Source organism: Archocentrus centrarchus, chromosome 12 (genome assembly GCF_007364275.1).
Source record: "Archocentrus centrarchus isolate MPI-CPG fArcCen1 chromosome 12, fArcCen1, whole genome shotgun sequence".
NCBI lineage: Eukaryota > Metazoa > Chordata > Actinopteri > Cichliformes > Cichlidae > Archocentrus > Archocentrus centrarchus.
The window spans coordinates 7,502,947-7,518,383 of NC_044357.1; the positions used below are offsets into that span (position 1 = coordinate 7,502,947).

General features: G+C 40.9%; 1 protein-coding gene across 2 annotated transcripts; it reads right to left on the minus strand.

Annotated features, from left to right (window-relative positions):
- Window positions 1–420: 420 nt before the first annotated feature.
- On the minus strand, window positions 421–14,523 carry ark2ca (arkadia (RNF111) C-terminal like ring finger ubiquitin ligase 2Ca). 2 transcript variants are annotated; one of them, XM_030742358.1, is made up of 8 exons: window positions 14,282–14,523; window positions 7,156–7,456; window positions 6,943–7,068; window positions 6,672–6,801; window positions 6,421–6,525; window positions 6,148–6,255; window positions 5,934–6,037; window positions 421–4,299 (listed from the first exon to the last, which is right to left on the minus strand). In XM_030742358.1, exons 1-8 carry the CDS (start codon window positions 14,340–14,342, stop codon window positions 4,182–4,184), a joined length of 1,053 nt encoding a protein of 350 aa, XP_030598218.1. In that variant the 5' UTR covers window positions 14,343–14,523; the 3' UTR covers window positions 421–4,181. The 2 variants fall into 2 exon arrangements, with proteins under 2 accessions (XP_030598218.1, XP_030598219.1); XM_030742359.1 differs by having other exon boundaries at window positions 6,148–6,243; window positions 14,282–14,521.
- Window positions 14,524–15,437: the final 914 nt, after the last annotated feature.

The window sequence follows — 15,437 nt, forward strand, 5'->3', positions numbered from 1 at the left end:
TTGTCCCACAGAGGGGAAATTTGGGTGTAACAGCAGCCGCAGTTATTATAAATATAAATAAAGATATAATAATTCACACTATTAAGAAAAGAATATATATAAAATCAACAAACAATATTAACCTTAATACTACTAATAATAATAACACTATATACAATGTACATTCTAATGTGTCATTCAGGTTTGTAAAAGTGTTTTGAGGTCATTATGTATGAATTTTACATTTACAGCTTGTCCGCTGGGCCCCCTAAAAAAATTGTCTAGTCAACCTTCTAATATTTAGACATACAGAGATTTGTTGATTTATTTGAAGGATGTATGAACTGATGAGCACCTAGAATCTTTCCACTTTAAGCAAACACGAAGCATAAAACCGCTGCACATTTTGAGGGGTTAAAAAAAAAGGCACACAAAAATAAATTCACTTCCATTTTATCAAGTTTATTACAAAAAAGAGCACATATAAAAGGATAATATACAAGCCATGAAATCAAATAAAAATTAAAAACAGAACAGTTTGGGTTTAGCAATGCAACTTTTGAGCTCATTATCATTATTATTAGTAGTAGTAATAATAAATAAAGTACAAAATTCCACCAAATGTAAATCTAACATTTACCCATAATAGGCTCATCCACTTCTTCATCAACACGCTCATCACCATTAATGCGCTATTGCTTTAATATTAATGATAAATAGTTCTATTTTCAGATAAAATATCCTATATTGAAAAACATTGCGCAGTCACAGCTAAACAGCAGGTTTTCATACAAGGATGGCGGCAGCCCTTTCACTGGCACTTTTTGGGATAGTTTCTCTTCACTTGTTGTTTTTCAGATTCAAGCAGCAACAAAATGTAGTTTGTTTTTTTTTTCTCTGTTATATTCTTTGTATATATTTTCACCATATACTATGAAACCATTGCAACTATACTGAAACCTGAGAAAACATGCATTTTTAGAAAAGGTTGTGCTTTAAATCCTTGCCTTCCTTTTTAGACTGTGAAAGCAAACAGAGGAGAGATTCGCAGAGGAGGGACGGACGGTAAAATCAAACAGAAATGGAAAGAAGAGGAGAAAACAGAACGGAGAAATCATCGAAAGGACTGCTGTAAAGCCCACAGTGAGACATGCCTCTTTATAGTCAGAGCTATTTCTGCAGCATGTAATGCTTCAGTACTACAAACCGGCAGCTATTTTGGACAGTTTGACTTGAATTGATTGATTATAATGGCTTTAGTCAAATGTTGTCTCAGCTCCTTCGTTTTCCCATTCATTTAATTAACTATGCAACCAATAAGGCATGGCGGATGGACTGATTGTTGTTAATGGTTTCAGTTATATGGAAATATCCCCTAACACTTAAAGCGAGGCACTTGTTATGCTTAAGTCTACAAAGTATTTTGGAAAAACAACCAAACAGAGAAACACCAGAGAGATGAAAACTAAAGAGAAAATACAAAGAGTTAAAGAAAGGAAAGCGCTTCATTAAGACCCATAGTGCATTGTGAGTAGCAGAGCATAAAAAAATAAAAGCCAGTTCATTTAAATAATCTAAAATACCTTTTTTTTTTTTTTTTGCCAGTGAGAGGGTTCCCATTTTTAAACAAGTTAGTGCAAAAGAAAAAAAAAAACATCACAAACTAAAACCAATTCACTTGCAGTTTGTCCACTACATCACAGCATGGGGGATTGGAGAGATTGCATTGAATGGAATGTAACCAAGATCCACAGCACCACATGAAAGAGAGAAAGAGACATAGAGAGACATAGAGAGAGAGACAGACATAGAGAGACATAGAGAGAGAGAGAGAGCGGGCTCAGTAGCTCAGCCTTGGTCAGTAAACATCGCACAGCCAGCTTGTGGAAATCAAACAGCAGAACTATTTTTTTTTTTTTTTACTTTTAGTGTTCCAAAAAGTACAACCGCATGCAAAGCATTCCCATTTAAAACAATGCAAAAATGAGGTATCCATTTTTTAATAGCCTTTTTGTGTTATTTGTAAATAAATAAATTATGATTCAGTCACCCCCAACTCCAAAAAAACCAAACAAACCAAAAAACTATATAAAATTAAATACATACCCACAATATCTACAGTTAGTAATAAATTATGATTGTTAAATACTTAAGGCATCTCAACTGACAACACCCTGTGTAAACTATGACAACTTCATCACAGATGACTCCACTACAGGAGGAGGCAGTGTCAACACTGGCAGTGCACAAGACAGGAAGAAGTGAGCCTTGTTAATTGAGTCTCTGGGCCAAGTGTTATCCTTTACTATCACAGTGGAGAGGACAGTGAGGGTCCTAAAGGCGTCCTGTAACGCGCACAGCTCTGTGGAACTGAAGTGACAAGCTGACACAAAAGGGTAAAAAAAGAAAAGAAAAGAAAAGAAAAGGAGGGAGGGAAGAAGTGGTGATAGAGAGAGAGTGAGAGTGTTTTTAACAGCCTCAACGTTTTCCTGCTGTCCTGTCGTCTCGTGTCTGTGTGCACTGTGAGAGGGAGGCTGCCTCCGTCGCACCACGTTCTACATGTTCTAGCAAATACAGCATAGCAACCAGCATAGCAACCACGAGGGGAGGTCTGTCACACAAATACACAAGATCAATACACAAGCTCCTCTCCCAGCTCAAACACTGCATGAATCTATACCTATATATAAACCAGATGCGATACCAAGGAGAAACTTTTGTTGCTATAACTATTGTCACATGTGCTTGTTCTTTAGGCAATAAGGTAAACATCAAAAACAGGATCCCACGGTCGCCACCAAAGGGGACGGGATGACGCGCGCTACGAGTCAGGGGAGCAAACCACTGACTTTTTTTAATTATTATTTGTTAGTGTTAAGAAGATAGTCACAGCTCAGATTAACTAAGTCATGCACAGGCGTCTCTGTACCTTTTGAAACTGAAGAAACGCTACCACAGCCAACAGCCCAAAAATGAAACATGCATTTTAAATTTTTTTTTTTTTTTTTTTTTTGTGCACACTGTTCTGCCACTGGCCCTGTGCCAGATGGAGATGCAGGTACAAGGGCAGCTAAATCCTCCCACCTCGCTCTGCAGTGCATGATAGCTTCTGTTGTTCATCCCTTTTTGTTTTTCTTTTTTTTGGCTTTGTGTTGTATAAGCACTCCAGTGGCCATGCTATTAACCTACAGCGAGTTAAAGTCGTGTTCCACACGTTTGTGAGACGCAGTCTCTGTGAGTGACACACAGCTGGGCAGAGCACACGAAACCTGTGCGGAGAGTCAAGCTACACTGTGACAAAATGCATTTTGGTAAAACACTATCTTTTTTTTTCTTTTTTTTCAATTTCAAACACAAAAACATCTCGGTCACTGGGTTTTCCCTGACAGTGAATGAGACCTAATCACATGACACCATCGCACATGACATCAACCCAAGGTAAATGCACAACTGTACTGCAAAATGTCAAAGCTGCATGAGAATTTTAAACACTCAGCTAGCTGGTGCTTGGCCTCGCGAAGGCCACACCAGATATCACTTATTGGTTACTGCTACTCTACTACGACCACAAATGATCTTTAGGTAAACATGGCATCAGAGCATTTAGGTTCTGTTAAGCTGTCTTGCGTGGCAGAATATTCATTTTGATTGTGTTCAAAAAGAGAGAAATATATATATTCATATATATATTTATATATATATGTGTGTGTGTGTGTGTGTGTGTGTGTGTGTGTGTGTGTGTGTATATAAAGAGAGTGAGAGATTGAAGAGAAGAGAGAAAAGTAGCCAGCTAAGTGTGGGGTTATGTGTTTTCTAGTCTCAGGACATTAAGTCATGGCTTTGAGGACATGCTACACAGCCCCAGGCTACCTACAGTACAACACCACAACAGCAACAACAACCCCACGTAAGACCAGCAAGCTACAAGTAAACCCTGTGTACATGAGTATGTGTTTATTAGTGTGTCTTTTGCTTCCAGAAGGATGTGCTTCTATATAAAGAGAGTCCTTTGCGGCCTCTCGTGCAGTTAGTTTTCCTGGCTTGGCTCAGTAAAGCGTGACTCAGAAGGGTGGTGATGTCACATGAAGTCTGGAGACATTTGGCAAAGCACCCAACGTGGGGGGGTGGGGGGTGGGGGGTGGGTGGAAGAAAGCAGGAATTGCACCGCTAGGGCGACTGAATCACGAGAATGTCGCATCTCATCAGCTGTCAGGGTTCAGCTGTGTTTCGATGTCAACTCGACAGATTGGACACTTTCTGCTGGTGGCCAGCCATTGGTCCACGCAGCCCTGGTGGAAGAGGTGCATACAGGGCAGCCTCCTGCAGGATAGGAAGACAGACAAACTTTAGGGTCAATGTTGATTCACATGGTTAAGCGTTACTTTCCCAGCGCATACGGTTATAAGCTTATAAAGACCTTCAGGGAGTTAACTCTGTTCATTCAGGCATGTAGCGACAACTTTTGTTGAGTAGTCAGTCCCACATGCCTATCAGACAGCTGAGACTCCTATGCTGTAAACCGATCCTCTCTCATCACCCTGGGGGATGGTTCTTTTTACATAAAAATTCACTCCCAAACACTGTTTGAAATGCATGTGCGTAATGGAACAGATCAACACTTCGGGGATTAGAATTCCAGCGTTAGAAGAAGAGATTGTTGCCACTCTCATGCCTCTGCATAGAAGCTACTTTCAGCTGCTCCCTTGCCACAAGGGGTCACCACAGTGGGTAGCGGGTAGATTTGGCAGACTTTTACACCAGGTGCCTTCCCTGATGCAACCCCAAAGGGGATTTGTGTCTCTACACGAAAATACAACTATCAACATGCCGGTTTAATCCATATAAATAAGACACACACACACACACACACACACACACACACACACACACACACACACACACACACACACACACACACACACAAAAACAAGTAACCAAAGTTTTGGCATATGGGTGGCTTAGTATTGGACCATTCCTTCCTAGAATCTCTGCTATTTGTCTGGCGGCAGCTCAGAGCAAAGGCACATTTATGCACACATGTCGTACTGGACTGGGAGAATTCTCATGAATGCTTGGCTCGGAAAGTCAGCAGAAACATGGTGGGGAAAAGTAAATGTTTTGTCGACTGTAAAAAACTTTTGTTGCATGTATTACATATACAATTTTCAGCATTTATAATATGGTATTATATTTCCTAGTACAGGCCCATGTGCATGTCCTGATCGACTATATAAATGTAATTTTAGTCCTTTATTAGGTGGCTGCCAGGCAAAGAGATGGCACTATATCATACATATCATAATATTTAACTTTTCTAGGCATAAATTAGATGTTAGTGTTGTTAAATTAAAATATTATGTCTTTATAAGGTGTTCTAGCTGCATAAATGCTAAAAAAGGGACATAAGATGTGCCTGTGTGCAAAGTTGGGCTGCTGAGCTCCTGACCATACAGGAGGAGTTCACGGACAAGCACAGGGATAATAAGACTATCAGTAAACCCGACAATAAGTCAGGTAAAGCTATATTTATTATAACCTGGAAAAAAATGCTTCGAGTGGTAAAACTGTAAACCATCAGTCACACAAGAATCAGAGAAAAATGCAAGAAAGCAACTTTGTTAATAGGATCTGGAGCAATTCCTGTAGTTGCTTTCATCTCTTGCCATCGCTTGATGTCTCACTCACTCCATTAGCTTGTCTACCGTCCAATGATCTCATATGTCTATGATAATAGAAAAGGAAATCCGGCTTCCATCTCGTCTTCCCCATCAGTCTCTGCTGTCTAGACCAATCCTGCAATGCATCTCTAAGCTAAGCTCATCATCTGCAGCCTGTAGTATCACATTTCCCATGCAAACATTATGGTATTGATTTTCTCATGTATCTCACTCAGAATAAGTGTACTTCCCAATAATATGTTTACGATTTTTCTGGGTCTGCAAAGTATTAATTACCTGACATCTTCTCCGTCTTCCAGCATGGACAAACATATGGTACATTTTTCATCCACATCTGTTTCCTCCTCCTCCTCCCCGATCTTCAACTGCAGGGGCTTTCTCTGTTAGCAGGTCAGATTAGAGAGAGGCAAACAGGTAGAGTCAGAACAAAAAGAAAAGTGTTCAACAGATTTTTTTTTTCTATGTGTATTATTTGCATTATCTGCCATACCTTCTTGTATTTGTGTGGAAAAGTGAATCTCTCTATGGTTGTCTGAACAGCTCCTCTGCTAACGCTCCCCAGTCGATCCTCCAGCTGCAACAGCTCCTGCAGGAACAGCTGAGTTTGAATAGAATGAAGCAGAATACTAAAGATAAAAAAGCTACAACATGGACAACAACTGGTTTGGGTCACTGCTGTTTTCATGGTATGATACTGATTAACACCACAGAACAGCTACTAAATAACTGAAAGAGATTTTTTTCTTTGGGCAGACAGATTTACCTCGTAGCTTTCTCGCACAGCAGTGGCGTGCCTCGAAGGATTCAAACTTTGTAGTGCCAACAGGTGAAGCTGGGGGTATGGGTAGTTTCTGATTTCATGCACAACCTAATTAAACAAAGTCCTTCATTATAATGCAGCAATGTTCTTCTCCTTAGACTTGAGTATCAAGATGTGTAAGGAAACCTGATGTAAGAAATTGTATTTAAAAAAAAACTGAGGATAAAAATGGCACACCCGGTAAACAAACATACCACTTGTGCAGAGGATGTGTTCCTGGGGAAGTGGTGCATTCGAGGGGAGGCCAGGTAATGCTGATAGTGCTGTGGAAGCTGCTGGAGCTGGTACTGATGGTGAGAGAGGCCAGCATCTACACTGAGATCCCTGCAGAAAGAGAGGCAAGTGGCTAAATTAACATCATCCGTGCCAGGCAATGTGGCAGACAGACAGATGGGTGGGTAGATAAAAAGACGGGATCATTTCTCAACTCTGCCGGATTCTCGTTAAGCTCCAACAGTGACTCACCAGTCAGTGCCTTCGGCCAGGTACCGCGGCTGCTGTGTCATTGGCTGAGGAACATGGAGGGGCGCAGAGTACTCATAGCCTGAACGCAGTCTGTGAGGGTTCAGGGGAATACGCTCCTGGGCTCTTCTGTAATTAGATAAAGATGAGATTAAAAATATCTGCTTTTCTCTTTGGTGCACTTACATCTGTGTTTGCATGGAGTCGTGTTGTTACCTGGAGTGTGGAAGGATCCTGCGATGCTGCGCTTCAAGGAGCTGCTGCTGGATGAGGTATTGCTGGTGTAAGGCCTGAGGTAGGAATGAAGGCCCCGGCACGTCCTGAAACTGAGGGGGTCCAGGCAGGGCAGTGAGAGGTGGATGGTGCGTTGGGGGCAGGTGGGTGGCCAGGCCTGTCTGCGGGGGCTGGCTGGCATGTCCTAGAGGAAACTCAGCTGAGATGGGCGCCTGGGGAGTGCCCAGGTGAAAGTGTCGGCAGGAGGTAGCATGGCTATGTTGATGCCTGGTGAAGTGTGCTCCTATTGGAAATAAATGTAAGGGATCAAAATGGAGCTAAACCTGCGATTGCTTTCATTAAAACACACACAACAGAGAGACGAACCAGGCATCACGCAGGAACACACTTTCACACACATACATAAAAAGATGCAAACACATTTAACAACCAATCACACAGAGGGAATGTGACACAGGAAGAGACAAGACAGACAAAACAGCAGATGGACGACACAGACGTGGAGAACCCTGTGGAGCACCATCTAAACCCACAGATGGATTTCACTCAATGGTCTGCATCTCCACTCGCCATGTGCAGCCAGCAGGAAAGACGCATCCTCGCTAACTGGGGTCTAGGGTATTTCCGAGAAGAATTCCTGAACCACCGACAGATTTAAGCTGTATTATTATTATTATAATACCTGATTTTTGAAGGAACATATAGAACTGTGAATTTCTCATTGAAAGAGTCAGATATTAATAAAGCACCACAACCAACAAGAAAGTCTGAAAAGATTGTGGGCTTCCATTTCACCCTTCCACCCTTCCTATTAGAGCAGAGGAGATGGGAGCTTGTGTACTAGTCTCACTGAATCACCTTGGTGTTCACTTGTACAAAACAATCAATACAAATTACTCTGAGCTCAAAGAAATGAAGGCTGGATGCAGCCTGAAGTGGAGACAGACTATTACTTCTTTAACTTCCAGTTACAGCTTCTCTAGAAATCTGGAAAGCAGACAGCAGGATCTGGAGGATGGATCGTGCACAGCGTCTGCCGAAATACCTCATTATTGTGTCTTTGCATGTCTCGTGATTAAGAACAGTCCATTTAAGTAATTTACACTGTTTTGAGCTTAATCTGCCAGAGTAAATCTGTTAAACGGTAATATGGAGCGACACTATGTTTAATAGGAGCAAGTGGGAGGATTTGGCTCTTTGTTGATGGTTTGTAATATATTTAACATTTGCTGACAAATTAAATTAACAGTAGATGGTTCACTGAGTTGTGATCTAATTTACAATTTATCAAGTGTGTTACATTTCCCCAAAGCAGAAAATCTGAGAAAACAAAACAAGTAGCACAAAGTGAAACAATGAAGTAACACTTTTAGTTTTCTGTTTCTAAGGCACAGCATATCAGTTTGGAGAGTTAGAAGTGCAGGGAGGTGGTTATGATTGAATAGAGTCTTTGCAAATTAAATAAGCACATTTCCCAAACGGTTCCTTTCTTTGTTGCTCAAATGACATATTTGTGTGGCTTTGCTTTGTTGGATATAGCCTCGGGATACGGGAAGCCAGTGAACCCAGAAAGCCGTGGGCAAAGTGGAAAACAACATTTGGCTGAGGAAGTAGAGCAGAAATGGCAGACTGGTGGCTTGGATTGGTTAAAGGCTATGCATCAGTTTCACATGAAGCCTGTGATGCGGTAAAGCTGGTCTCTGCATGAAGTTCAGGGTGAATATCAAATTATTTGTCTCTGGGAGCTTTCACAGCATGAACTGCTGACATTAATATTTGACATACTGCAGAGCTGCCAATAGCAGCAGCCCTGATGCTATTGTTACATCTGTGCCTTTGACTTTAGCTGAAAGACATACCCCACCCACCCACCCACACACACACACACACACACACACACACACACACACACACACACACACACACACACTCCTCAGCTGCTGCACAGGCGGCCCCTCCCACAGCATGGTGTCCCTCAGTGAGTGACATACAGTAAGCCCCACCCACCTACAACTGCAGCAGTCTGACATGGACAACCCCCCCCCCCCCCCCCCCCCAAGTCACTGCAGCTTTACATCATACCTCTCTAACACACTCCTGTCCTCTGCCTGTTCAGTGGTCTTCCATCAGATGGAAAACCGTCCCCACACCTGCTGATCTCACTGATTAACACTCACCATTAGAGGGTGAGGATTAATGAGGTAAATCAGAGACTGTGCTGTACAGCTGGACTTGGAAAAAACCCCTACACGCACATGCTTGCAAACGATTTTGCTGACCTTGCTTTTGCAATTTGTCAAATAAAGATAGGACACATTTTTGGCGTTACTGTGGTTTGCACCAGCGCAGCCACCGTTGGGTAACATATGCAGTGCAGCTGCTGGGTTATTTAAAAGTCAGCTGCAGAGCACACATGGCTGTGTCTCAGACACACCTTCAGCCTGCACATAAATGGCTATTTCGGACACTGTAAGCAGATGTAAGGCTCATGTAGCTGAGTCGAGTTTTTAAAAATGTGAGAAATGCGTCCCACTTTCAAACTTTTCAAAGCAATTAATGCTGTGTTTAAAGAACAACACAGCAGGCAGCTAAAAAACTGGGCATTTAGTAATAATGAGAACATGATGTATATAACCGAAGTTGCAAATAAAGCAGTGTTTAGTCAACACATAGGGAAATATTAGTTATTACTAACAAAAATGTGACCTCTAAGCTCTTTTATTTCATTTCAATTTGTTACAAAAGTAATGTGAGCCTAAATGAGTTTAAATATGCTGTTGTTACAACCTGGAAAGGCAACACAAATCCAGAGAAGGTCTGCGGTGCTAACAAAGAAAAAACAGCTGAGGACCTCACAGGATAACATACAGACACAAGTGAAAATGCAGACTGAAAAGCCACTATTTCATTTTTGAACCTCTGCATTGTCATTGTGCTACCCATGTGGAGACTGTAAAAAAGGAATAGCTAGACATTTAGGAGAGCCTGGAGATAAAGTTTACATCACTCTTATGTCTGAGTACTGAAGTTAAAAGCTAGAGCCAGGAGGCAGCCAGCTCAACAGAAGTCCACCTACCAGCCCCTCTGAAACTCACTAATTAATGCATCGTCATTATCGGCTTGTTTCAAAATTTAAGCCTGGCAACAGCATGATGACAATTTAGAAATAGTCTAGTGGATATCCCTCTATAAAAAGTGCTAATATTTTTACACTTTTAATTTAAAAACATGTCCATTAATGAATGATAGAAGTGCTGGAAGGTGGACTGACAAAGTCAATTGGTTATGTTGGTTCAAGTCATCTTGCTAAGGTATGTTAACTGTCTGTTGGTTTAACCTTCATATCTTTCATACAGACATAGTGGTATTGATTTTGTCATCATGAAGAGAACAAGTGGATTTCCTATTCATTATCCTGTTTTTTTTTTTTTTTTTAAATATGCTCATTTTGAATTTGAATCCAGCAACACTCTTTTTTAGGACAGGGGCAACAAAAGATGGTTAAAGTTAGGTTGTATAATGCCTCAAACCTCTTTTAAAAACAGTCTAACTTCCAATTAGATTAACTGACAGCAGATCATAATTGGGTATACAAAGAGAAGCGAGCCTCTCAGATGCAAAGTTGTTCAGGGTTTTACCAATGGTTGTCCAAGGTAAAACATCCACAATATGGGGATTATATCATCTACAGTTCATAGTGTTGTTTAAAGATTGAGTGAATTCTAAGAAATCTCTGTATGCAAGGAGCAAACGCTGAAAACCAACACTGAACAGCTGTGATCTTCGGGGCCATATCCATTCTGTGGTGGAAATCATTGCACAGGCCTCAAGGACATTTCTGAAAACCGCTGCCAAAACAAACAAACAAAACAAGATAGAAATATGATTCAGAAATATTGCCAGCTTTTCTGGGCCTGAAATTGTACTGCTACATATGAGAAGGAGGAAGAGAAGGAGGGCCATCCAGATTGTTAGCAGCACACAGTTCAAATGTCAGCTTTCTTGATGGTATGGGTATGTTCACAGCTCTATTAATGCTGAACAATATGCACAGGTGTTGGAAAAGATGACTTCTTTTTAGGAAAGATCTTGCTTATTTCAGCAAGACCACATTCATCATGTAACCAAAAAAAAAAAAAAAAAAAAAAAGACAAAGGAGGCTCTGAAGTGTTGAGCTGCAGAAATCTTGTATGAAAAACACTTTGCTTTCAAAACTACAGCAACTGGTCTCCTCAGGGTCCAAGCCCTTGAAGAGAGCTGTTAGAAGAAGTGATGCAACACAGTGGTAAACATGCCCCTGTTGCAACTTATTTGAAAAGGTTTTGCTGGCATCAAATTCAAATCAAGATTTTTTATTTTTCCCAGAAAAAAAAAAGGAACCTTTATAAACCTTAACATCTATGTTGTCCTTTATTCTCTATATTTAATATAGGGTTTAGCTTTAATTTACAAATCACTGTATTTTTTTAAATTACATTTTATACAGCATTCCAAGTTTTTGAAACATGGCAATTTCTCGCTCCTTTCTGGTTGTTTTTAATCAATAAACTTCTGTTATTAACAACAAAAAAAAACATTATACATACCGAGATTTTACCCATACTGCTCATAATGTTAATGCCAATGAACACCAGTGATTGGATGTGAGGGAAGCTGTGTTTTGGTCTATAGATAGTGTATGGATTAGACAGGAATGACAGGAAATATCAGTGTCGGTGCACCAATATCAAACATACCCCCCCCCCCCCCCCCTTTTTTTTTAATTGGTAGATAATGTACGTGCCCCTATTCCAAAGTAAGCAGTGTGTCAACTTGGAAGAAACTCTGTCAAAGACAGCTGAGAAATGAGGCACATATAGAGTGAGGAGACCGTCTCAGTGACAGCACAGTGTGAAGGGAGGAGGGGGAGGGACACATGGAAATCAGCAAAAAGCACACTGAAGGTTAGGAAGAAAACTACAGTCTTTATTGGAAAAATATTAGTATGTGAGGCACTGTGTGATAATAGTAATAATAAGAGTAATAGAACCTACATAACCATAATAATAATAATAATAATAATCCCATGCAAATAAAGACCAAAGGCAAGGCCTGACCATGCTCTCTGTAGGGTTAACAGAACAGAAGCAGCATCCAATGAGTAGATGTGTATGCTTACAGCACATTTCAGTACAGCAGGGACATCTCTACACAAAGATTACATTGGAATCTGCTGTTCAATGTGGAAAAACAAAAGTATAAAATGACCATGCATTAGGATCTAATACAAGAACATAAGGCAGAAAACCACAACCAAAGAATAAGACATTTTGATTCTAAAAAAGGAGATCTACAGCAGTGCAGGATATACACATCCCTGTAAAATGGATAGCATTCTGGAGGTGCTGGAGGAAAGATTTGAGAGGGGGAGGAAGGGGGGGCTGCAAAATGGCAAAATGAGTTAGACTCATGTCTCTCCAATTTATTGTGAAATCCGTTCAGCTAGCAGGGACAAATGCTTTGACACATGGATAGGATCATGACCAGCCACCATAACAGGTGCAGTGGACCTTCAAATGTGAAAATAACATCACAAACAATGACTTAAGCACTGCATGCCAATTGGTGAATATTAGGATAACAAGATTATCAATAATGGCAATCTTAAAGTGCTTTGTTGACAACAAAAGATGGTACAATGCACCTTTGTAAGGACCGTAATCAAAGGGTTCGATCAAGCCTGGCTGTAATCGAATCGGGGAGGATCAAAATGTATCCACTTTACAGAAATTTACAGCAGAATGTAGTCTATCCACACTGAATGGGAGAATCACAATGACAGTCTGTAGTAAAATCTAATGCTACAATGGGTTATTCACTAAAGAGCAACATGACAGTTTAAATTAAGACAAACTGTTTTCTACAGAAAGTGTTATTCTTTAGTCTGTTACACAGAAGGATACGGTATGAGTGGGAACTCGGTTTTAATGCCAATGTCGTCTTCAGATGGAAAGAGGAAATGAGGAAGAAGGGGTTCACAATACAGCTAGATGCAGAGAACAGGCAGAGGCTACGGCAGACAGCAGCAGATGATCGTTAGCTACACAATGGAGGGGGACAAAGGTCTGAGAAATGCGGAATGTAGAGCCAGCCTCGATACTATGGAACAGGAAAAAAGAACACAAATAAAAGCACAATGAAATCATTGGTGCTACTGCATGTAGTTTTAACAATGCACGACAAATTACTATTATTATTACATAATCAACACAGATAGCCCTGCTGCAGTGGAGGATGAGGTTATTATTGTTATGCCCTATTAAACGCATTTAATGCTGTTTCACTACTGGAGCACCTGCAGCGAAATTTGCAGGGATTTTTTTTTTAAGGTTTAACGGGAACATGCCCAAAAAAATAAATAAAAAATTTAAAAACTCATCCATATTTAAACCATTCATATCCCTGCCTTTCAATGGAAAAAACATCCAATGAAAGTAACTCGTAGAAATGAGATTTAAACGAGCTCGGGATGCGCACAAAGGAGCGAAAGAAAAACGCGCACACACACACACACACACACACACACGCGCACACACACAGTCACTTTGGATTCAGATATCGACTCTCACTTGGATAAATTCATTATAAAAATCCCGATGAAAGCTGTGAATGTTATAAGCTAAATAAAGCTGGGCTGGTATTAATATGCCGTTGCTGTGCAGGCAGTAGCAGCTAGCGGCGATGGCACAGTTGCTGCAAACGCACGTAAACAAGGCGCAGTGATAGATAGATAAACCAGACAGACCCGCGCTAATCGCTGAGGGTGAAAAGAAAAGCAAAGCCTCCGTTTGACAGCTGCGGTTATTTGGTGCGGTTTAAAGGCCCGGAAACATAACATCTTCATCGGTATTTGAGCTTTGGGTCTTCAGCCGCACGCAGTGTGCTTTAGCGGGCTCGGTTCGGCTACAGCTAGCAAGACGGCTACTATAATTTCGGCATCGCTCGCTATTAACGCTTTTTAGCTAGCAGGTGTCAGGTCTGTTTACATCATCTGTGGATATTTAAAACAAGAGACGACGAGGTATTATTTAGGGTTAGCATAAAAAAAAGGACATAAAGCTCGTCATACCTCTGTTTCTAACTGAGCCGAAGACGGGGAGAACCAGATATCCGACATGCACTAAAACCATCCTGGGTCCTTCTTTGTTTTGTGCGCAGCCAGTAAGACAGATGGTCCATGGAAATGATCCTCTTCAGTCACCAGCAGACTGCGCTGCCTGCACACGCACACACACCCCAGTAACCAATCAATGGACCCTTCCGAGCAGGACCCTCCGGCTTTGACACGCGGATCCGCCAATAGGATCGTGCCGGGGCGGAGACGTCCTTCTCATCATATACAGTGAGGGGTCCTTCTGTGACTGGAACATGGATCTGATTTAGTACTGAGCCTGAAATAAACAGAACTCACATTTTACTGGAGTCTAAAAATTTTTTATGAAACTTTTTTTACTTCTTCAGACTATAAAACAACAGCTTTATCCATAATGAGCTAGTTGTTCTCAATTTTTCCTAATTATACTTTAATATTATACTGACATTTTTGGTGCAGGACTTCTTTTAAAATTGAAGCACAGTTGTGCTGTGGTTAGCACTGCTGTCTCACAGCAAGAAGGATCTGGGTTCAAATCCAGGCCAGGATATTTCTGTGCAGAGTTTGCATGTTCTCCCTGTGTTGGTTTTCTCTGGGTACTCCAGTTTCCTCCCACAGTCCAAAAACATTCACTTTGTGGGGCTAGTTTAATTGGTGATTCTGAATTGCCCATGTTGCTCTTGGTGGCCTGTTCAGGGTGTACCCCACCCAGCCTATGTGACCCTGAATTGGATAAGCTAAAGGAAATGGATGGACTCATTTCACAGTGGGCTATTACTAACTTTGCTTGAGCAAATGATCTGACCTTAACTGGGGCAAATGATTGACAAAGTCTCAAAAGGATGAAATAACTATGAGATAATGTAGCTAATGCTACATACATTATCTCGACTTGTGCATTTTGTTGTGTTGCATGTCATGTATTGCTTTACTGTTGTATTGCAGCCATGATTTATCTAAGTTTAAAGGTGCTTTCACATTAGACCTACTCAGGACCATGGCTAAACATTTAACAGTCCAAATTTTATATATATTTAACATTCTGAAGTGTCTTCTTAGTACCTTTACTGTTTATTTGCTGGCATTCAGTGGTGGCAGTTCAGTCAAATTTATCATTCAAAGTTATGTTAGT